Raw genomic sequence first — 23696 nt, 5'->3', positions numbered from 1 at the left:
TAGCCTCCCCTTGAAATGAGATGCCAGTATCAGAAGGTATAGAACCTACATTTAAATATAAATTAAAAAAAAAAAATCCCTTTAGACTGATTCCACATACTGTATCCAAAGAGACGCAACCTGTTGTAGTTAAAAAGAAAAAGAGTGTTGGATACTGGCAGCAATATGATGAGGCTGAAGATATTATGAGTGATCATTTTTTTTAATGGTCTAGTCCAAATTCCAGAAAAGTTTTATTCTGTATCCTTTTCTCTTCAACTAAAATCTACCTGGATCATCTGAATTTGTCTTTATTTACAAATACTTTTACAAAGGCACATAATACAGTAATCAGTATATTAAGACATAATACATGTTTCTCCTTTGTGGACCATTGGCTCCAAATGTACATAAAGGTGCATGGATACACTGTATGGGAAACATACTGTAGATGTATTGCCTATTAGATTTCTGGAAGACCACAGAACCACTGAGGGTGTGAACCTGGGGCAGGGTAAAGCATGTTACATGAACCGTGATGCTGCTGCTGGTTAGGCAGTTTTTTTTTAAACCTATGCCTCTGTAAAGGTAAACTCAAATGCTCAGCCATCAGACAAGTAACTGAGTAACACATTTGATGTGGTTTCACGTTCTAGCCTATTTTATAGAGGCAGTTCAATCCTGAATCAGTCGGCTGTTAAAATGCAGGAGTGGTGCTCAAGGCGCTTAAAGTTCTATTTTGATGTTTGCCCCCATTTTGTTTAAAATAAATATCACAATTAAAATATTATAAAACAGATAATAAACAACTCGGAATAATAATGTAATTGCTCCTTTCAGAAATATGCAATATATCAGTGTTTTTTTTTCCCCCACTAGAAAATCAGGCCCAGAATCTCCAAGAACTTGGACTTATTTGCAGTTGATTCCCATACAACATAGTTAACTCACAGTTAAAGTAATTGCACAATACAAAAAAAAAATAATAATAATAATAATTCTTAACATGAACTTTGCAAACTCCCCCCAATGTGCATTTAAAATTCCTAATCTGCATTTTAAAACCATTAAAAAGAAAGATAAGGAACTATCAAGTTTAAGACGGTGTGCATATATACTCAAACATGTTGGTCCTTAAACTAAATCATACAGACAAAAGTAGTCATTGTATGAAGGGCAAAAGGCTTTTCATTTTTTTTTTTTTTTTTTTTTACTAACAAAGGCATCAAAAAAGAACACTGGAGTCCCTAAAACTCAGTGGTCAGAGCACTGAGTGCAGTTCAGCAGCTGGCATATGTATTCACCAGATACCCACTCAAATCAGCTTGGCTGAGACTGGTTAAAGTCAGGTATATAGATGATGCCAATCAGTGACTAACAAGGCCACAAAAAAACTAATCAAGAAGCCTTTTTAACCCTAAATTCATCTCCAGTATGTTTACAGCATTGGTTCTGCTATTATTAAAATAGTTTCTTGGTCTATGGTAGATTACTTTGAGATAATTGAATTGCCTTTACTCATTAAAAATACAAAAACATTACAAGAAAAAATACAAAACATGTATACTATATGGCTATAGCCCAACTGCATTATTCTCCTAGTTACAGGCTAGTCCAGTTGACCCAGAAAAATCACTTTAACCCAGTTCCAGTTCTTAAAAGAAAATGTCTCGCCCAAGTCTGTTTTTTTTTCTTCTTCAAATTGCTGTTTTCTTTCTCAGTGGAACTGATGACCCTCTGCTGTAGTCCTGCTTCCCCATGGTTAGTGTGATGACATATGATGATTCACATGAGGTGTGTTTGATCCAAGAAAGCCCAACCTCTGCTTGTTCTTCCTTTGTTCGGTCATCTGGAGAGGAGTAGGGAAATGTAACTGGATTTCTTACAACGGTGTTAACCCTCATCATAGCTACAGTATTATTATTTATTTCTTATTTCTTAGCAGACGTCCTTATCCAGGGCGACTTACAATTGTTACAAGATATCACATTATTTTTACATACAATTACCCATTTATACAGTTGGGTTTTTACTGGAGCAATCTAGGTAAAGTACCTTGCTCAAGGGTACAGCAGCAGTGTCCCCCACCTGGGATTGAACCCACGACCCTCTGGTCAAGAGTCCAGAGCCCTAACCACTACTCCACACTGCTGCCCAATAACATCTACAATCCCCTTGATTGTAGAGGTTATTGGGCTTTTGTAAGAATGCTACTGTCAATACATTGTTAAAACATGGCCTTCAAAGCTACAGTATTTAAGCAACTTGTATAACTTTGAGCACTGGTGCAAATACCTATTTTTAGAATACATGACTATGATTATACAGTACTTCTTAGGTTCCAGGTTGCACAGATGGCTAGCTTTTTAAGCTATTATTCTATGGAGGCATGGGAGTGAATCTGGGTCTGGTCACAAGTCAAGTTAGTTTGGGTGTCTCAGTTTAGTCAGTTTGAGCCTGGATGGCAGCGGGGGTTCATGAAAGCTTGCAAAACTAAGAGGGGAAATTCTTTATAGATCTTTACTGAAAAGTGTGGTCTTCTTTTAATTATTCTTATAACCCTTCTCTGACTCAATTATGGCTACGTACACATACTCTGCGGTTGGCTCCACAACCGTACTTCAAACGGCACTCTGCGGTTGTTTGTTGTACACACACACACCTTTCATTACTGAAGTGAGTGACTCCCTGCTTAAACAAACCACAGAACTCGGGCCATCATTACATACCGATGGTGAGGTTTTGTGTGACAACATGGAGGCCGTGTTTTTGTTTATGCTTTTGGAAGGACTGTATGTAATCGATCGAGAGCTCGTCAAGCACAGCTCTGCTCTTTTCTGCAAAACCAGCGGAGACACCGTTTTGCTTTTTCTGCACTGCTAAGTACAGTGGTGACGATCTCCAGTACCATGACGGTAGATAGAAACATTTGGGTGATCTTCCGACCAGAAGGCTGGTGGGAACGACTTGCAGTCGCACTGTGGCGTTTGGGGATACAAATTGTCCCATATTTTTTCATTTAAGTTGCAAAATCAAAAATACATTTTTCACAACCACATTTAGCCTGTGTGTGCACGTAGCCTAAGAGAATGAAACTGAGCTTGCAGATTGGGGTCTTCAACACCCACAATGTAGACCGGACATGACATTTCTATCTAAGGTAGATTTGTGATGTGGACTGAAGTTCACTGAGGGCTTAGAATGGCCCCTTTTTGGCAGCGTGCCCCTCTGTTGCATGCTAATGTACTGACAGAGGGTATGTGTCCCTGGGAATGGTTACAATACAGAGGTGTGTGTGTGTGTGTGTGTGTGTGTGTGTGTGTGTGTGTGTTGCCTACCAATCCATTAACATCTCTGGATTGCTATTCAGTAACCACCTGCTCTGTACCTCTGCAGCATACAAAAAGAGTGATGATTCATTTGACTCCCTGTTTAGGTAATTTGGTTCGTCACTCAGTAGGAGACGGGAGGTGTACCTGTTCTTTGAGTTCAGAAAGCTGACCGGACAGCTGTGTGACCAGTGACTCAGTGCTGTCCAGCTTCTCCTGCAGCATTCGGATCTCGTTCTGCTCACTGTCACCTTCATTGCTAACAAGGGACATGGCACACATCCGAGGGAACCAGTCCAAGTTTTTCTCCTGGAGAAAAATAAATAAATAATAAAAGTGACATCAAATATTAAAGAGGGCCTGGCACATAGAAGTCCCCTTTTCTGTCCCTTTTAAATAAAAAAAATTGTTCTCTTATGCTTTAAAAGCCAGAGTTTACAGAATGTTGAATATATAGCTTCTCCCCACCTATTTGTTTTTGAAAAACTAACTTTTTGTGGGCTTTGAAGGCATAAAATTTACAGTAGGTGCAATGTTCAATCAGATTATTTCTCTTATAATGCTAACAAGGCTTTGGAGAAGTAACAGTAACAATAGTGAAGTGAAATTGGTAGCAGGTCACACCACCAGTCCTGGAGAACTGAAAAAATACACAAATCTATTCCTTTGTCTTGAGGCAGCCTCCAAAACCTTACTTCCTTGCCACTATGCACCATTAATATTAAAGGGCAGCCTACACAAGCATAGTTTCTAAACTCAGGATTCATTTAGTTACTGGTCTCTCTGTGAGTTAGAAGGGGTGTTAAAACAGATTATAAACCTTTACTTCAGTCCCCATTAAGGTAAGTATGCAACTGTGCCAAATAGCTATGTTGACAGATCCATTTCCCCAGAACTCGTTATCCATTTTTTCTAAAAGAAATGACGTCAGAGGATATACTGTATAGCAACACGAAACAAAAACACAAACAACCTCTGTTCAGTTTGGCAGATATCTTGCGTGCTGGGTTGAAGATTACCCTCAGTTAAACATAAATGTGTCGGCTGACAAACTGTCTGGAAATGACTGTTGACAGGTATAGTACACTTTCTCAAATGCATCTCCTGAAGGCAGCTTATTCACTGACTCATTTGGTTTTAGACAAAAGATATGCAAACTACTGATAAGAGAGCTTCTGAAATATATAAAGACGACGGATATACTGGTAATTGATAAACAGACTCTGGATTACCATGACACACCTGGCTATGATGAATGTGCACAGAGAAGTATGTGTTTGTCGGAGTTTTTTTTTTCACTCTCTACTCTGAACAGTGCATCACTACCATTGTGTTCTGAAATGCATTCTATACAAGCTTGATGGCAGCTGTGGGGATCACAGTTATGTAATGTTCCTGCAAGCATAGCTGGTTTAAATGGTTTAAAATACGGAACTCCATATGGTGCAAGATTTCTTTCTACACTTATGTAACAGATGACTGCAGGGAATTTGTTTTTCTTTTTTACTTTTTTTTTTTTTTATAGATAAAAGCTTGCATAAGCCTAACTAAGCCTAGTGTTCTTGGGTATTTCTAACAATATTTTTTTTTTAAGACAAATACAAAATTGTCACATTACATGAACTAATGCTTTTGATACAATTTGTTGACAACAGAAGACAACATATTTTTGCCTTATGCCTTCATTTTGTATCAACACCTATAAGTTTAAAAACCATATAATAACTAAAAATGAAATCCTTTTGATAAAGAGGCAGTGAAAGTAACAGTAAGTCTAATGCATTCCAATGTATTACACATTTCATATGTGGAGTATGCTCACCAATCTTTCTTCCATAAGAAACTGCTTCTAATTGTGTAACCCAGTTAAAGCCATGTGTGTTATTTTTCTTAAACTGCTAGAGCAAATAAAGCATGACAAAGTGCGACTTATCCTAAGCTTCAACAGACAATAAAAACAACAAAAACACAACACACACCAATGAGACGCTTAAAGCTAAACAAAAGGTATTTTGTGGGCACTCTCTAAATCCAAATAGGTTAACCTTGAACATATTTTGTTATAAAGCTTTTTGTAGGCAATTATAACAGCAAGATCATATCTACTGACAGCACACCAGATTCTATTTTCTGATCCTCAAATAGTAAGGAATAAAATCAATGTTTGTACAAAAGATCCCAACAATTAGTCTTTCGGAGATTTTCCTATCTACAGGTCTCAAAAAACAGACAGGCACAGACACAGACATTTGTCGTGTGGGTACCATTTACTGCTGCTGAGTTTGAAATCCCAAAACACTGGTGCAAGATGGTGGATGTCAGTAATTTTGATTTAGAGCATAGTCTGTCTTGTACTTTCTTTATATGTATGGTTCACGTGTACTGACTTAGTTATACTCAATAAAATATGATATTTTATGCTTTAGTCTGTTATTTTATAAGGGATTTGTTTCTTATGCTGTTTACTGAATTTATAAAGTGCAGTTTTAGTTCGCCTGCCAAATCTCATGACAAATAAAGCACATTCAAACGTTTGTTAAATTAAAAGACATGACTGACAAGCATGGTAAATAGTTACCCACAGTATTGGCAATACTATTCCAGCAAAAAAGGCACTACTACACGCTACAATGACAACTTCTGTTTTCAAATTAATTTTGAAGTCACAGTACACAATGTTATGACATCCTTTGTCATGTGAACGGTTTCCATGCTGTCCCTCATTCCTTCGCACAGGAATCTATTAAATGTATGGAAATGATAAAAAAAAAAACAAATTTCAACAGATAATGATTGGGAAAAATACTAGCAATAGAGTTTAGGTGAGCAGCAGCAGTATCCATTCACACCCACCCCACACTTGGAGGCACATAGTAAGCTAGGCACAGGTGTGAATAAAAACCCTTTGCTGGACCCTCATGTGCCAAAAGGTGAAAAGTAACACTGAGTGCTGGGAGCTTCAGGCCTGGAGCTGCTGTGGCTCAGTCAGCATGAAAGGGAACTACAAACATAGGTTCTATTTCTGTATCACGAAAGCTTTTTGATCATACAGTAGAACAGCACCATTAGATTTTGCCGCTGAAACTGCTGCCAGGGCAAGCAAAAGCAAGGTGTGCAGTGGGGGTGGACCAGCGCATTAATATATTAATATTCTTAACATTTCTTGCAGCAAAGGTCTTCAGAATGAATAGAGAACACACTGTTTGAGAAAGAAGATTAGGATGGGGCTCAACCCTTACTCTCTGTATTGCCACAAGGTGAAACTGAATCCTATGATGAAACCGGATCCCTAATAAGGTTAATGGGATACAACTGCCCTTTCACCTTTTAAGTTGCATCTTATTATAGAGAGATTAATGTATGCACATTCTGTACCTTTTGCTCACACAAAAGGTTCTGGTAGTTCCATCTTGCAGCCAGCACAGGCTCTTGCTAACACTAGGCACAGTTAACACAGTATGGAGTACAGATATTATCATCCTTGAGGCCACTGTGGATGGAGCTAAGTTTGACCCCAGTGTCGAAACCATGAGCAATATGAACAAAGCCATCATTACACATTCATTACTGGTGTAAGTTCTATCAGCCAAGCATCTCCCTCCATTACCTATAACTGAACCGATTATGTGTTTATTATGCAGATTAAAAGGAGAGAGCAGCATTAACAGACGCTATTAGATCCTGAGAGAGAAGGATATCTCCCAAAAGCCCAATGTCTGTACTGCATGCAAATGTCCCAATCTAGCACAAATCGGATATTAATCTATATGTATGCACATCAGATCCTGTGTGTTTCAGTGCAGAAAGCTAACATTCAGTGTTTGTATTTGGGGGGTATTAAACATAACAGTCACATTTAATAAGTTAACTCCACTAGATGTGAAAACAGGACTAGCACAGCTTTTCTAATGTGTAATCAAAGGGGACATCTTTTGTTTCCCATATTTTCCAGAGCCCTGTCCCTATATTAAATGTGAACTGCAAGGTTCTGCCCAAGGGGTCAAACAATGAAAATAAAGGAGGACCAAGAAAGACAGCTAGGCTTTGGCAGATGACATTTCAGCAGATGATTTTACAAAGTAAAAATCAGCTATTTATTTAGTATTTATTTAGCATTTATTATATATATATTTGGTGCTTGAGGCCAGGCAGTGGCATGGTAGGAACTTAGGTCATTATTTCCGTTTTTTTTAATTGGGTTTGGAGGACATCAGGGGCAAAAATGAAAACCATTAAAATACATTTCTGGCACTCAGTTCCACAGGGACGGTGACCACACTGTTTTAATGATTTTGGTTTTGTAAATAGCACAAACTAAAGAAGGCAAGACAAACAAAATGCACACACTATACATGGCAGAACTCTGGAAAACCTTGTTTAAAAAAAATAGTTCAAGTCCTCTCCCAAAAAAAGAAATAAACCAATGTCCCCCGCTCCCCCCCCCCATCCAAATAGTTGTTATTCAGCACTGTAATGGGGGGTTTGTTACCTGCTATGTTAATTGTGGGTGTCCAGCTGAATGACCAGGGAGAGACAGAGGGATGCAGTTGAAAACGACACTCAGGCATCCAGGTTTTGTGACGGGGCAGACTTATTTCGTGACACTGACCCTGTTTCTGGAGGATTTATGATCGAGCTGGCATGGTTTATTCACAACACACGCTAAACTAGCAGCGACACAAGTATCACTTAATTGAAGTCTTTTGTACTGTGAAAATGTGCATCATACCAGGCCATGTTTTAAAAAAGAAACTAAAGTTGTATAGTATTTTTCAGACTATGAGAATCCATAAAATCCATGTTGTAAGTATCCACTGCACAATGGCCGTACATTCAACAAACTAACAACAACTATTCTGCACTGACTAACACAATGCTCATTCGTCAAAATAATTGGACACCCCTAACGGATTTAATAAAACACACACACATATATATATATATATATACAGCCGACGGTGCTCTTCAGGTGAGTTCTGTGAGCGTCCTTTCACAGGCTAGGATGAAGGCTACTAGCACCGCCCTGCAGGTCCAGTGTGCCGAACAACAGAATAAGTCTGTCGCCATTAAATTTTTTTCTTTAATCTCAGTTAATCTTGCTTTTAATCGCATATTTAACTGATACAATTATTGCATCCATCTCATTCAAATTTGTTTTATTACTGATATTATTATCCCCATCATCCAAAAAACAGCCCATCATAAAAATATGTTTTCTTATTTCTGGATTCATATTGTTGGCCCCTCTATGTTTTTATATTTATTTACACAAAATTATACAGAAAAACTCCAGCATTTGCTGTTAAATTGGTTTGAACCAACTGCTCAATCACAGAGTCAGTTTATTACTCACCTTACTGCATTTCAAATCAAACTATTTTTTTTTATCAGTTTCCATTAAAAAGGGTATTCGTTATACTCATAAACTGTTTTTCATTGTCGTTTAAAAAATATATATTTAAAAATGAATGTGGTCATTGAAATAAAATTTAAAGTTGGTAGTTATCCACTTTGCAGCAGCATTGGTAATACAGGGTGTCCCGCTGAAAGTAGCCCAGTAAGTATTACAATGTACAAATAAATAACACATACATGATCCCATGATGGAGCAGGCACAGGCATGTACAAGAATCCTCGTTATGCTAAACTCGGTTTATACAGGAATGTCACTCCCAGCGTGTACATGGACTGAATGCCAACATCTAACTGAAATACGGGGCTACTTTCAAGTGGGACACACTGTATCGTACTGACATGATGTAGCTTGCAGAGATGCTGAATTTAAAAAAAAATAAAGTACTCTGTTGAAACTGACGGGTTTCATTTGTCATTTTGTTAGCAGAATAACTGCTAGAAAGTGTATTTTGAGATATGAATGGGTCTTTACAGCACGCAGGTTGCAGACTAGATGCATTCTGTGATACTGGAACTAACAGATACAAGCATTAGTCTTTCTATCCAATGAACTGTCAGAAAGTTAAAAAAAATATATATATTATACACTTCACATACAGAAGTCCTTCACTTTTAGTGCTTTGTTCATAATAGTTCTTTTACTAACGCGTATTCAAAACGTCTGCGCTTATTAAAATAGTGTCGCAGGGAATTATGGGAATTAATTACGGTACGAAAAGAGGGTCAAGACAAAGGGCGATTAATGCACGTTAAAAGAATTAAAAAAAAAAAATCTAATAAAAATAAAAATTAACACATTAATCGCCGAAGTTAACTGCGATTAATTGACAGCCCTAAACAGAACATAAACAACCAATCACAGAACACTCACACAAACACAAACGGAACACGCAGTCCAGTGGCCGCCACCCCTGCAGTTCTCACACAGAGCTCTCAGCTGTCAGTCTCGCACGCAGCAACAAAACAGACGGTCACTGTTAAAATATCTTGTCATTAACCCAGGATTTGCATATTACAGGAAATAAGAAATGAGTAAACCCTGTTTCCCATATATGAGAAGTGGGTAAACGCTATATTGCCCAAATTAAAAGTGGGCAAACGCCGTTTACCTGCGTATACCCTCGACTACTACTTAAAGTGTAAATTGGAGTTCCTTGATACAATGTCTTCATGATCTGTCCCATGTAAAATGCTTTAATTACAATTTATAAATAACTCTCCTTTTAAAATATGTAAGTTACCAAAATGTAAACACCTAAATAAAAAGCTATCTAAAAATCAAAAAAGAAAGTAGCTGGGGTATTCATTCTGACAAAAGCATCCAAACGGAAACCCAAAAGTGAAATGCGTTGGTGGAGCAACCGGTTTATTTTTTATTTTTTTAAGTCAATTCCACCCTCCAGCGTGTTAAATACCCTGATCCGGAATAGATTAGAAACCACGCACAAGACAGTGCTCTATTATAGCAGCTAAAAGCAGTCACTCGAGATGGGTTATGCAATCCTTTAGCTGTTACTGCTCAGCTGCTGCGCCTCAAACAATGTTCGTGATAATTAAGCATGTATAATAGGTTTTAGTGGGCTTGCTCTCACACTGAGGCCGAAAGCTTTAATGACTCAGCAGCTGAAACTCGGTAAAGTAGACTTATGTAAAACTGCTATTGCCATGCAGGCAACCTCCTACATTGGGTGGGCAGAAACCCATTATCAGGCCAACACAGACCTCTTTCCATTGTGAACCAGGGCTTCGGTGACAACAAGGTTTTCCTTTAAATAATAAGGGTTATGCAGGTATCGTAGTAATGATTTTGGCCGTGGAATGCAATGTAGCAGCAGTAAGTTGTCAGGTTGTAACAAATACACCTTTACCAAGCACTAAACAAAAAACACTGGTGAACACACACATTATACTGGGGTAGAACAGAAAATAAATCAGACACACAAAAAAAAAAGTTGCAAAAGCATAGTATCGTTAATAATAATTTGTTTTGTTTTTGCATATTTTTATTTTAAGTTGTAACAAATCATACAACTATAAGTCGGATTTTCTGATTAGAACATATTATTTAGTTAATACTGTATATAGAAACACAGGGACAGACCTTCTTGATTTCATCGAAAATTTCATATAGATATCCTGAAAATTTACTGGTGTGTCCTCAGAACTATTCAAGCCTGACCTATCAACCTTTTCAAGGCAAGAAACAGCCACGCAAAGACATGAGATTATTGCTCAATTTATTAATTACTGTTATGGACTTTTAATGTTACACTAGAGGCTGGTTTCACAGACCCTAATTATCAGTCATGGATGTCCTTACCTATGTTAACATTATGTAGTCCAAGATGAGTGATTTTTTGAAACCACTGACTAAACAAACAAAACAAAACAAAAAAAACAAACAAACAAAAAAAAAAAAAATATATATATACATATATATATATATATATATATATATATATATATATATATATATATATATATATATATATGGCTAACCAAAACGAGAACCAGATTAATTTCATTTTCCACTTGCACAAGACCTCAGATCTCTCATGTGTACCAAGTTTCTGCTTGAATAAAGACACCAGACAAACAGATCAGCCTAATTAAAACACCTACTTTCCAAAAATCCCCTGCTTGCGCTAAAGAAAACAAACATTTGGTCAGGCGTCATGTGAAGCTCACTCTTGTTCTCTTGCGGCAGACATCAGTTGGCGTAAATGAATCACACGTTATCTGTGAACAAGGTCTCTATTGTCAGCAGCCAAAGGTGTGCAAGTTCACGGGAACCTTAACAAAGATGTGGTTTATTACATTTACATGCTGTATATGGCTGGTTATCCTATGCAATAATAAGGGGAGAGATCAGCAGTAGATTTAAAAGTTGATGGAAAGTGTATAGCCTTGCCACACCTCAGCTTCTAATACTTTACATCCCTTAATGCAGTGGTGCACAACTTTTTTGCTGGCAGGGCCACACTGACAATCCAAATGACCTCTGAGGGCCATTAATAAAACATGTTTTTTTTTTTTTTAACCATACATAACCAGATACTATTATGTTTTGTTTATACGAAGACCCAAAGGCCAAAGTTTGTTGTTAACAGCCTAGTTTCTGTTAAGATTTCTGCCAAACAATTACAAGCTAATAATGCTTACGTTATATAAAATGCAGGGAATTATGACCAGTGTTTATAGGTGTTTGACAGCATAATTTGCTTGAAATCACTTTTACAGCCTTTATCAGTCCTAGAGACTCACTAACAGTTCGGGTTTTTGATGCAACCAGCATCTAGTCATTGATTTTAAAGTTATCACTGCTTTACAAATTAAAACAATCATGTTCTGGGACCAAAATGGACTGTGGCAATTGTTTATTGTGCACAAGCAACCTACAATTATTATTTTTCCCTGAATATTTTTTTAATTGGAAAAAGCAAAAAACCTGGGCTTTTAGTGAGAACTTATGACTGGATGGAAAACACTGAAAACTTAAGTGGATGCTTTTTCGGGATTAATATGACATGTTGCACTGCCTCTCGGAGACCAATTTCAGAATGTCAGGTTTTATTTTCGACGTTGCCAGACGCATAACTGCTTCAAGATTATTATCTGTAATCCGATTGTGTTGTTTTGATTTGTTGAGACTCAGCAGAGACAAGGCATGCTCGCAAATGAACATACTGCCAAAAAGACAAGCAAACTTCATGGCTCTGTCGCAGTTTCGGAAACTTTTCAGAATCAAGGCAATTGTAGAAATTGAGCAGATCTCCTTTGTGGTATTTACTGCGAAGCGAGTCAGAGCGTTGCAGGTCGTTAAGTTCAAGTTGAATACTCGATTCCATGCTTCTGGGTCAGTTGAAAATGGGTCAGCGAATAACTTCAGCTTTTGAGTGTCTCTACAAAAGTCAGAGAATCGCTGCTCAGGTCTCTCTTTCTCTATCAAAAAAGATTTAATCTCCAGCAGCAGCGCCACAAACCTTTTCAAAACTTTACCCCTGCTGAACCACCTGACTTCTGTATGATAAAGTACATCACTGTACTCAGCATCAGTTTCTTCTGGATACGTTTTAAATTGACGGTGGTTGAGTCCACGAGATTTTACGAAGTTGAACATGGGAGACAACAACATTCGAAACCCACATGTTCGAAACCCAGCTCTTTCCCACACAGAATTTGCTGATGTATAATGCAGTGATACTGGATCCTGTCCATCGCCCAGGTGCTGCTTGAGACATGCGATCATTCCATTAAGCTCCCCTGTCATTGACGGTGCACCATCTGTCGAAATGCCAACCAGCTTTTGCCATTCAAAACCTAAAGGCTGAATTTGATCAGAGACTGTTAACAGATCATTGCCAGTTGTTCGCTCATGAAGTGATGCCAGTAACGCTAGTTCTTTGTAAACCTCAAACTCATTCGTCACACTACGCACAAAAATCGCCATCTGAGCTGTGTCTGAGCGGTCAGTAGTTTCATCTGCTGCCAGGGTGAAGTACACAAACTTTTTTGCTACATCTTTTAGCATGTAAAATGTAATTTCCCAGATCTGACACATGGCGCTGCACGGTCATACGATTCAAACTGATTTTTTTTTCAGAGCTTCAGTAGGACATCTTTTTTGGCATGCTATTAATAAGCAGTCACAAAATCTCCATCGATGAAAGGCGGAGATGTCTTGGCAATTAATGAAGCAATTTCGTAGCTTACCTCCGTTACAGTTTTTGATTCTTTCTGCACCTTCTGGAAGACATTTTGCTGGGCAGATAACTGTTGTTTAGATCTGCAAATTTTTGTGTGCGTAGTTCTCCTGTGTATTCAGTAGTAGTGTGGAGTAGTGGTTAGGGCTCTGGGCTCTTGACTGGAGGGTCGTGGGTTCAATCCCCGGTGGGGACACTGCTGCTGTACCCTTGAGCAAGGTACTTTACCTAGATTGCTTTAGTAAAAACCCAACTGTATAAATGGGCAATTGTATGTAAAAATAATGTGTAAAAAATAATGTAATTGTATGTAAAAATAATGTGATATCTTGTAACAATTGTAAGTTGCCCTGGATAAGGGCGTCAGCTAAGAAATAAATAATAATAATAATAATAATATTCATTAAAACTGGAATGTTTAGTGTCATCATGCCTCTTAAAGAAGAATTCCTTTGGCACTGCAACTTTCCCATTACAAATTAAACATATATTCACTCTTCTCTCTTCAATAAAGCAGTATTTTTCTGTCCTAGCCTCGTTGAACCATCGATGCTCAATATAAATTTTTCGTTTATTTATTTTGACTAAATGCAAATACACTGTGAAGTATATTGCCGGCGTCAACCTAGTAGTATAAGGACAATTCCTGCTCTGATTATGTCATGCTCTGATTTATCTGTTATGTCACTGATTTACATCTGGAGAACCAATGCGCGATTTCAGAAAAAATGAATGTCATAAATCTTAAGGCATGAACCAATCACGATTGGATTTGCTGGTTACTATAGCTATCACCTGAAATGAGTAGGCGTGTAAAAAAACATTTTCATGTGTGTTGGTGGGTCACATGAAATGGGCCGGATTTGGTCTGCGGGCTGTATGTTGTGCACCTATGCCTTGTAAACATAGGCTATGGAAATTCATAGTGGCAGTTGCTTTTTATTGATTCCAATTAAATGTGAAATTACATCTCTTCCTTAACCCTTTCTTTATACTGAGACATTGGGCAAGATTTTCAGAAGTTTGTAAATTATAACTCCAGTGTTAATCAACAAATCAGCATTGATTTTGGCATTTTCAAGAGGTCATTGTTCCTATCTCGTTATTAAACAATTATGATTTACAAAATAATGTTAATATCTTAACGAGCAGGGCTTCTTGCGACTACTTCTTTTGTTTGCGTGGGAATTTAAAAGCTCATCCGTGTTACTTGTCATAATTTATCAAGAGTTAATTTGCACTTGAGAAATGAGGGTTTTAATTAATGAAAGACAAAAATAGAATTTTTTTTTTAATTTCATAGGCTGTGTGGTATAGGAGGCTGTGTGGTCCAGTGGTTAAAGAAAAGGACTTGTAACCAGGAGGTCCCGGGTTCAAATCCCACCTCAGCCACTGACTCATTGTGTGACCCTGAGCAAGTCACTTAACCTCCTTGTGCTCCGTCTTTCGGGTGAGACGTAGTTCACATACCCTAGTCTCTGTAAGTCATCTTAGGCGTCTGCTAAATAAACAAATAATAATAATAATAATTTCATTTCAGGCAATAGCTCAGTGTAAACACTCTCTACTATAGTCACATGTTACAACCACAAGTGCTGCATTCTAATCCCTTGAAGAGCCACTAGAAAGACACTTCACTTCACCCATGAGAACCAAAATACCACACTGTACTATCTGATGTACTTCTCTTCAGTAAAAGTTGATTCTGCTCAACAACATGTCCAATTACATTTTACTGTGGGTGTACACATCTGCAACTTTTTAGTTAAATGAGCGATTTCTGACCTCTCTTTAAATTGGTTTGTGACATTCACCTTTTTCTCTTTTGCATGTGCTTCTCTAGCACGTACTACTGCATAAAAGGCACTTTCAATCAGGATTTCTTTTTGACAAAGGAGAATTTGCAAATACGTTGTGCTAATGGATGTGCCTGTTCATACTAATGCCTCATCTATTAGCCAGTTCCAATTCCCAGGGATGCAACAATCTGCATAGAAATGGAGACTCTGGGAAATGTATAACACTTAATGTATATTTGTGTCGTGGGAGGACGCATTTATATACGGGTCAATTAGGGGATAAAACAGACCACTCACTGGGTATTTAAAACATGTCTCTGTAAGTTTTGTCTAACTTTAGATTTGAAATAAGAGTTTGTTATAATAAAACAGTTGCATTATTTTACAAATGTAAAGCAGAAAAACAAGATTTTAGATATGATAGACCCCCCCCACAAGACACATTTAATAATAATAATAATAATAATAATAATAATAATAATAATAATAATAATAATAATATGCATCTTTTGGATCTTTCTCTCTCTGGTTTCAAATGCAAATAAAATACCTTTTAATGTGTGTTAAAGACATAATGTTTTTTTTTTATTATTATTAAGTGTTGCTGTCATTAATATAATAAAAGAAAACATGCATTTGCCAACAGGGCACATATTCAGAGAGAACATACTGGACAGGTTTATAGCCTAAAATGCAGCAGAGTTCAGCCTTATAAAATTGCCTAAAAAAAATGTATAAAACAAGCTGTGCGCTCTGCTTAAAAAACTGGCCATCTTAGCTTTCTGCTAAACCAGCAGCAGTTTCAGACAGTACATTTAACAACATTTTATCTCATAAAAAAATGATTTAATTTACAGCACTTAAATTATTTATTATAATTTTTCAAGGGAGTTATTTCTATTTTGTATTCCATCAGCTTCTACACTGTGTTTACCATCAGCACTGCACTTTCATCATTCCCTGAGAAAGACATCTCATGGTACAGTAACTTGTTTACTGACCATACGATACCTACCTTTTTTAAATTACATTGTCATTCTTTTATGAGCAGTGTATGATTGTGACGCAAACCTCATTAGATGTAGCAGCCTGTATTTACCCATAAAGCAGTCAATGGCCAGTACTGATATACATGCCAATTGTAAAATCTATTATCTCTGCCAATGTACACATCTATTGAGTCTTATCACTGATTCTGAAGCATATGCTAAAAGAACACTTTACAAAGCACCTAACAGAGCACAAAAAACTCCACACAATTAAAGACTGACAACGTCAACACAAATTGGTCCCTGCCAAAAGAGCACTTTGTTTGTTCCCTATTGGCTGCTAAATAGTTAAATGATGTTTGTCATTGTGTATTTCATAGTCATAAGACTTTCTTACCTGAAGCTGACAAATACATGTGCCCCACTCATCTAGCAGAGACAGTTAATTACATAATCTTTAACAATATAGCTACAGATTATCTCTTTCAGACTGTATTATTTCTATAAATAATAGCAGTACTTCAACACAGGTGTCGGGTATAATTGTTGCAGTGTTTAAAAACAACATATTCAACCCTTTCCAAAAACTATATCCAGGAACCACTTAGAAAAACAAACAAAGGAAATTGCTCAAAATGTTGAAAATGACAACGGGAGGACTTTGCATAATCTTTAGGAAGTTACGACAGGACCCAGGATTTACTCAGCAACTGGAAAAATCCTGCATTCTGAAGCGTATTACTGCCTTGACAGTAAACAACTTTGGTAATAAAAGAAGGCTTGTGTGCACCTCAAACCATTCTCTCTAAATAGAAATGGAAAAAAAACATCAACATTCAATCCCCCAGTCCTATTCTGAGCTAAAAGCAGAGAGTGGACTTGTGGGCACCATAGCCTTTCATAATTCCACAGAGCCCTCAACAGAAATGCACGACTATGTTAAATTTTGTACTTTAGTTACAGATCATATCTTTTTGTATAATAAACAGATTACTTACTTCCTTGTGTAGCCTGTTCTATATTTGCAGTTTTGATTTGGGTTCAATAACAATGGCTAGCAATTGACTTTGCTGAGGATTTATCATGCCCAGTAGACAGTAAGTTTTCCTAAACACGAGATTACGTTCACTTTTCTATAGCCTGGTTGAAGCAGTTACAGTGGGACAATTATCTTTTTAATATAATAATATAATTAATAATTTAGTAGTCGCCATTTTTTTTATTGTTTTCTCCCAATTTAGGATATCCAATTATTATTTAAGCTTGGCTCACCGATACCACCCCTGCGCTGACTCAGGAGTGGTGAAGATGACACACGCTGTCCTTCGAAGCGCGTGCCGTCAGCCGACCACTTCTTTTCACACTGCAGACTCACCATGCAGCCACCTCAGAGCTACAGCGTCGGAGGACAATGCAGCTCCAGGCAGTTTACAGGCAAACCCGCAGGCGCCCGGCCAGACTACAGGGGTCGCTGGTGCGTGGTGAGCCGAGGACACCCTGGCCGACCCAAACCCTCCACCCCACGGGAGGCACTCGGCTAATTGTGCGCTGCCCCCTGGGAACTCCTGTCCACAGTCGGCAATGGAATAGCCTGGACTCGAACCGGCGACGTCCAGGCTATAGGGCGCATCCTGTACTCCACGCGAAGCGTCTTTACCGGATGTGCCACTCGGGAGCCCCTACACATCCTTTCTAAAAAGCTCAAATACAATTTGAGATAATAATAAATGTGCAGATTTACCTTTATCATCTGTGCTACATAACTTTCAGGTCCTGTGTATTCGGTTGGGTCTTTTACTTTAACAAGCACTAAGAAGTACAGGTAATGCCACATATTATGTTCGGACTTGATGTGCTCCTCAAAAGAAACAGTCTTGTTGTCAAACTTGTCTCTCTCAAGACCTGCAACAAGAACAGTTAGTTTAAAAGAAAATGTGCACAGTTTGCTTTATAATATTTTATATCATGCAGTAATAAACAGTGTCTCTAAGAGCCAAACACCTAAAATCGTTTAGTTACTAATTTCTCTATTTGAAATAGAAAGGTTGAATAAAAGATAAAACTTCATATATAAAATACAAATGGGGTGTAAGGTGGTGAAATATAGGAGACACTTATAATACAATTAAGTTGAGAGAAAGGAAAATGATAAATTCATCCTAACCATTGTCTAAATTTATAACAAAGTGTATTTTTAGTCTTACTGGCTATACTGAGCAAGGCGTCAGACACTAACCACAGATGAAGCATGTGGTCTTCAGTATTTCTTCTTTCCTTTGCTTCTCACTCCTCAGATCAGCAAAGGTGTCAATGATAACACCAAAGATTAGATTGAGAACAATAATGATCACAATGAAGAAGAACAGAAGGTCATACACAACCCGGGCAGCAAACAGAGGCTCCTGAAACAAAGAGGCAGGGGTCTCATTAGTTTCCTGATTTACCACTGTTATTGTTGTTTTTTCTGACAATAACAACCAAAAATCTGATATTGTTACAATCTAATTTAAAGTTTTATCTGGTTTGGCACAGAACCTAATGGATTGAAAGGTCCTTTGCTTGTAGATTTACCATTAATGAAAGTTTAAAATAAAAGTATTTTGTTTCACTTCCTTGTGGTGAAGGCTATTCCGGTTGTTTGAAAAGAATTCATACAGAATAATACAGACTGCTTCCTTGTCACATAGTCCCCTGAGACTCAGGAAGCAATGGCACAAGAAACACTGATCCCTGACAGAAGGACAATAGCAGAGGTGTAACATAGGCAAAAGGAGTGTCTTATATAACAATATATTTCAAACAGAAAGCTTACAGAACAACCTGCTTTAAAAGTGCTTTCAGATCTGGTTTCCTAAACTTTTTTTACAGCACAAAATTAATAATGGGCCCTGTCTTGTGCAAGGGGAACCTGTGTCGTCATGGGTAACAAAGGACAGCACACGTCATTCTACACTTTGAGAAAGTGTGAGGCAGAAAAACACACTCTGCCATTTTAAACAGAATTCTGAATATATGTAGAAAAATAAAAATAAAATATGGTTTGTGTAGAAGTGTAGTATGAACCTCAGATTCTATTTACAGAACACCTTGTGACTGAAAGATTTCTCCAGTTCTTTTAAAAGCTTCAATTTCCCAGTGTTACCAAGAAAAGGCAGCTCAACAAGGAACTATTTATCCAAGGGAAGGCACAGAGTTTAATGTGATCACTGGCAACACAAATTTGAGAAAACAGTTCTGTTACTGCAGGTGAAAGTGTAAACAAACAGGAAGTTACCCAAGATCTGCAAACACAGTGTTACTTTATTTATTTATTTTTTAACACATTAACAGTGATCACCAGGATCTGGTGATTTGTCCGCCACAAAAAAGCCTCTTCACATGCCACTAGTGGGTGTATCAGCAGGTTGCACATATGGCTCTATGACGAAAGAGCCACTTCCTGCCTAGCATCATCATCATCATCATCATCATCATCATCATCATCATCATCATCATCATCATCACCATCATCATCATCATCATCATCAAATATTCCAAAATACCTTGAACTTGAAATCCAAGGGAGGCTTCTCTAAATTACAGTTTGGTTAAGCCACATAGATCAAAAGCAATCTCAGTAACTCTAAGGTGATTACGATATAGCTCCATCTGGGATGTGAACTCAACAGGGTGATCTATTGAATAAATCACAGAACTTCGTGTAAGATGCTGTGCCAAGAGAAGCGGTGATCATCAAAATGCCCTTCATTTCAAACTGCCTACGAGATGTAAAGCAGCTAATCCTCCTCCAGGCTTACATTTTGCAAGTAAAAGCCAAATCCATACAACGTAGTCTTTTAATTTAGGATTCCTGGGCACACTTGCTTAATGCTAATCTTTGAGATCTTCAAATAAACAATGGAGTTTGCAAAATTTGCTGAAGTTATATGCAATAATGTAAATATGCAAAACCTCATTAACAAGCCAGCAGGTGCTTCCTCTGATGGTGTAGCTTGCCAACCAGGTCTCAATACAGAGAGGACCTTTCCTTATGCTGTGGTGTTGGTGTAAGTAAAGCATCTTGGGGTCATGTCCCTAACTGTTCTTTGTCTTCATAAATAAAGTAAAGTTTCCACAAAGCAAGACTGGACCTTGGGATTACATCTCATCCATAAATTGCCCAGTGATATTATTACAGACACTAAAGTCACAATGCAGTAAAACCTAGAATAACTAAGTCAAGAAGACTAGAGTTTCATCTAGTGCCTTTCTTATAATCTAGGAGTGTTTTTCAAGTTATGGCTAAGTAGTAGTCAGGGCCGGTCATGATGGAATATTTTGCAGGCTGTTTTGTACTCATTCATAACTTCAAACCTCAATTTTAGGTAAACCTTACATGTGGTTGATTTTAACGATCCCTAAGTGAAGTAGGCAAATGATTAGTGGTGGTTTTGATATGAATCAGGTAAAGAATTCTCATAATTCATTGACAATGAATACATTGTAAGCCCATAAAACCTCAGCTTGCAATACTGCTGAAGTTCTACATCACTAAGCATTGAGAGATTACTGGAAATGAACAACGGTTTCACTCACATTTTTTGAAGGCTTCCTCAACACATCTCCTACTCCCCCACCGTTCCTCAGGCCCTGGTTTAATACTGTGATGATACACATCAGCAGAGTGTCGCAGACTCTCTCCGTCCCATCGGCCTCTGTATCTGTAAGGAACATGACATTTAAAAATCTCTACCAATTAAAAAATTTAAATGAAAAAAGGTCTATTTGTTAAGTTTATCTTTTTTATGAACCACATACTGTATATTTATATTAGTATTGTATACTTTTGAGTTGAATATAGAACTAGTATCATAAATCTAAAAAGGAGCTCTCTTAGGGAGGCCACAAGTGTTAGAAACCTAGGCTTTGGGACATACAGTATGCTTTGATTTGGCCTTTACTCATTATTCATGCACCAAAACCTTAATAGATACTCAGAGATGCTTCCATAAAAGAGGCTATATAAAAGTACAATTGTATAGAAGCCGTTTTCAATGGTCCATCCAATTGGACCACCACGGTAACACAAGACAGATGGAGAATTCATATGAAACTCATGTTTAAGTTAAACTTTCAAACCATTTACTTCTGCATGGTTTACTAAAAACAGAGACACGTTTCTTTCTAGACACATGTTCAAACACATCACTGGTGATCTATTATTGATCAGGCCCTAAGAGGCTTGATGACTCACTTCTGGTACAGAACAAGATTCTCAGTCAACCCTTTAAAATAAAAAGCAAAAGATGATAAAATGACAAAGTGTCATTATGTATTATGGAATTTCTATATTAGTGGGATCCAATTTAAACACCCTCTATAAAAAATAAAAAAAGTATTCTCTGCTACAAGCTGAAAGTTCTGTTAATCCAGAGCCTGCTTTGGAAAAGGCTCTGAAGGGTTTTAAAAGAGCGGCCTCCTCTGCAGCTGTGAAAACATTTCCTGACAAATGCTCCTTTTGAAGCTCTATAATGCTTCAGACAAAAGACCTGTTGATAAATTTACTACACAAATCCTGTCACTGGGGAACACGATGCATACCATTTACAACATGATAAGAAAGAGCTAATAAATCAATAGATGATAAATTAGAGATCCCAGGACTAGTTTTGATCAAGTACTCCTGTTGGTAGTTGATACAAATTGTGCTATAGACTTTCTGAAAGATCCAGATTACTCCATATTTAGAGATATTTATTGCTACACAGTCAGCTCTCACATATCCAACCCTATAAAATTTTGACTTCAGTGACGGTTAAACGAGTGTGACGCATATCTGATTATTTCCTGTGATTTGACGTGTATGTAGATGAGCACGTTGTAACCTGCCCGCTACCGCCCAAACAACCCCCTGCCCTGCACAAACACACACAGAATTTCGTACGGAAAGAAAAAATATGACTTGGGTTTGAGGAACTGTACAGGAAGATGTATATTATAGCGTGTATTTCTTTTCTTTGGCAGTGTTGCCATTTTATTTTTCTTATTTTTTTCTTTTATCTGACAAATCACAAGAGATGGCTCATGATGATGGTAGATCATTCATGGAAGATTTGATTCAGCAGGGTCAAGGCAGGATACTTACAGCAATCTGTCTCGAATGTTTAACTATCTGAAGACGGTCCTCCTGTTAGTTTAGTTTTTCATCCAGAGGGGTCTTTCATTGATTCTTTCATTGAAATTTGTTAGCACACAAGTTGGGGAATAACGCAGCAGTAAAAGACAAAATGCTTATCCGTTTTTTCAGAGAACCCAAAAAGAAACAATGTCGACACTCAAACAGGGCTCCCGACATGGTTCTAATACACAAACCAGTCTTTGAACTGTGACAATCTGGAGATCAAGCCTGCGACCAGCTGGAACAGAGATACAGTTTTCGGACACTCTAATACGAGATAACTGTTCAAGTGTTGCCTTGGTGTGGGAGTCCGCTGCGTAAGATGCCTAAAAGTACTTGTAATCAAATCTCTAACTTAGCCCCGATTGATCACCGGAGAACCAGTTGGATTAAAGTCGACATAAATTGAAATATATTCAATTGAGCTAGCAGCGCCGGAGTTTGCGGTGGAATATCCCAGACATAACAGGATGAAGAGTGCACGCACATATTGATGGAGGAATTGCTGTTTCAGTGGAATACCTTAATGACTCTAGTTCTTTGCAAAGAAATTTCTTTCGTACCCTAAAGTGGAGACGAAATGCCAGGAAGGCAGAACCTGGACCTGTCCTTGCCAGCAGGAGAGCCTTCGAGCGCCTGTGTTGTTGAAGACACAGATCAGCTGGATGAGGCAGCGCACGTCCGTTAAGTATTCAATGAGTAATGTTTTAATCCTCTTATGAACTCAAGAATAAGCAGACCTTAAAGTAAAATTAATGGTTTTGTTTTAAGTGGAATGTAAGAAAAGCATTATTGCTTTCAATTCATGCTTTGAGTTAATGAACACCATAGTATTTGTTTGTATGTGATTTATACAAATTGATGTGGGTTTCATAAGGCAATTATCATTCTGCGTTTAAGGCTAGAATCCAAATTTAGCTGTCTTGATAAGATAATTATCGATAGGTTGTCTGGACACAAAGAGCGTCTTTATCTCGCAAGAGTGAGAATTGCCTTCTGAACCAAAAATTATATAATATATATTTATATGAGACTGATTTAACGATGCTTTGATTATCAAATAATAATGAAAGTAAATATTTGTGTTACTAATGATACCCTTGTTAAAACTAACCTTCGTCTTAAATAGCTGTCAAGAATGCGGTTGTAACCTCAAGGGAATCTCCCATAGATTGCGTTGGATCGCTGATCAACCAGTGGGAGTGGGATGTCGTTGTTTAAACTTTCTTTTCTGTACTGTTTAGTTTAGTTAATTCTTCCTTTCTGTATTATTTTAGTATAGTTGTTGCACCTTTAATTTTTCCTTTATTTCGTTTTATTTCTAA

At 37.6% G+C, this 23696-nt stretch overlaps 1 protein-coding gene across 1 annotated transcript in view; it reads right to left on the bottom strand.

Moving 5' to 3' along the window:
- Positions 1 to 274: 274 nt before the first annotated feature.
- LOC117415087 (inositol 1,4,5-trisphosphate receptor type 2-like) overlaps positions 275 to 23696 on the bottom strand; it is a 113167-nt gene continuing 89745 nt past the window's right edge. The window contains exons 52-56 of the mRNA XM_034025028.3: positions 20790 to 20914; positions 18451 to 18616; positions 17956 to 18116; positions 3456 to 3617; positions 275 to 1828 (exon numbers count right to left, since the gene is read on the bottom strand). Coding sequence (XP_033880919.3) covers positions 1742 to 1828; positions 3456 to 3617; positions 17956 to 18116; positions 18451 to 18616; positions 20790 to 20914 — 701 coding nt within the window. The 3' untranslated portion in view covers positions 275 to 1741. The remainder of the gene's footprint in view (positions 1829 to 3455; positions 3618 to 17955; positions 18117 to 18450; positions 18617 to 20789; positions 20915 to 23696) is intronic.

This window comes from Acipenser ruthenus, chromosome 7, assembly GCF_902713425.1.
Source record: "Acipenser ruthenus chromosome 7, fAciRut3.2 maternal haplotype, whole genome shotgun sequence".
Lineage (NCBI taxonomy): Eukaryota > Metazoa > Chordata > Actinopteri > Acipenseriformes > Acipenseridae > Acipenser > Acipenser ruthenus.
The sequence above is the reverse complement of the archived record's forward strand: the minus strand, read 5'-3'. Positions and strand labels throughout refer to the sequence as shown.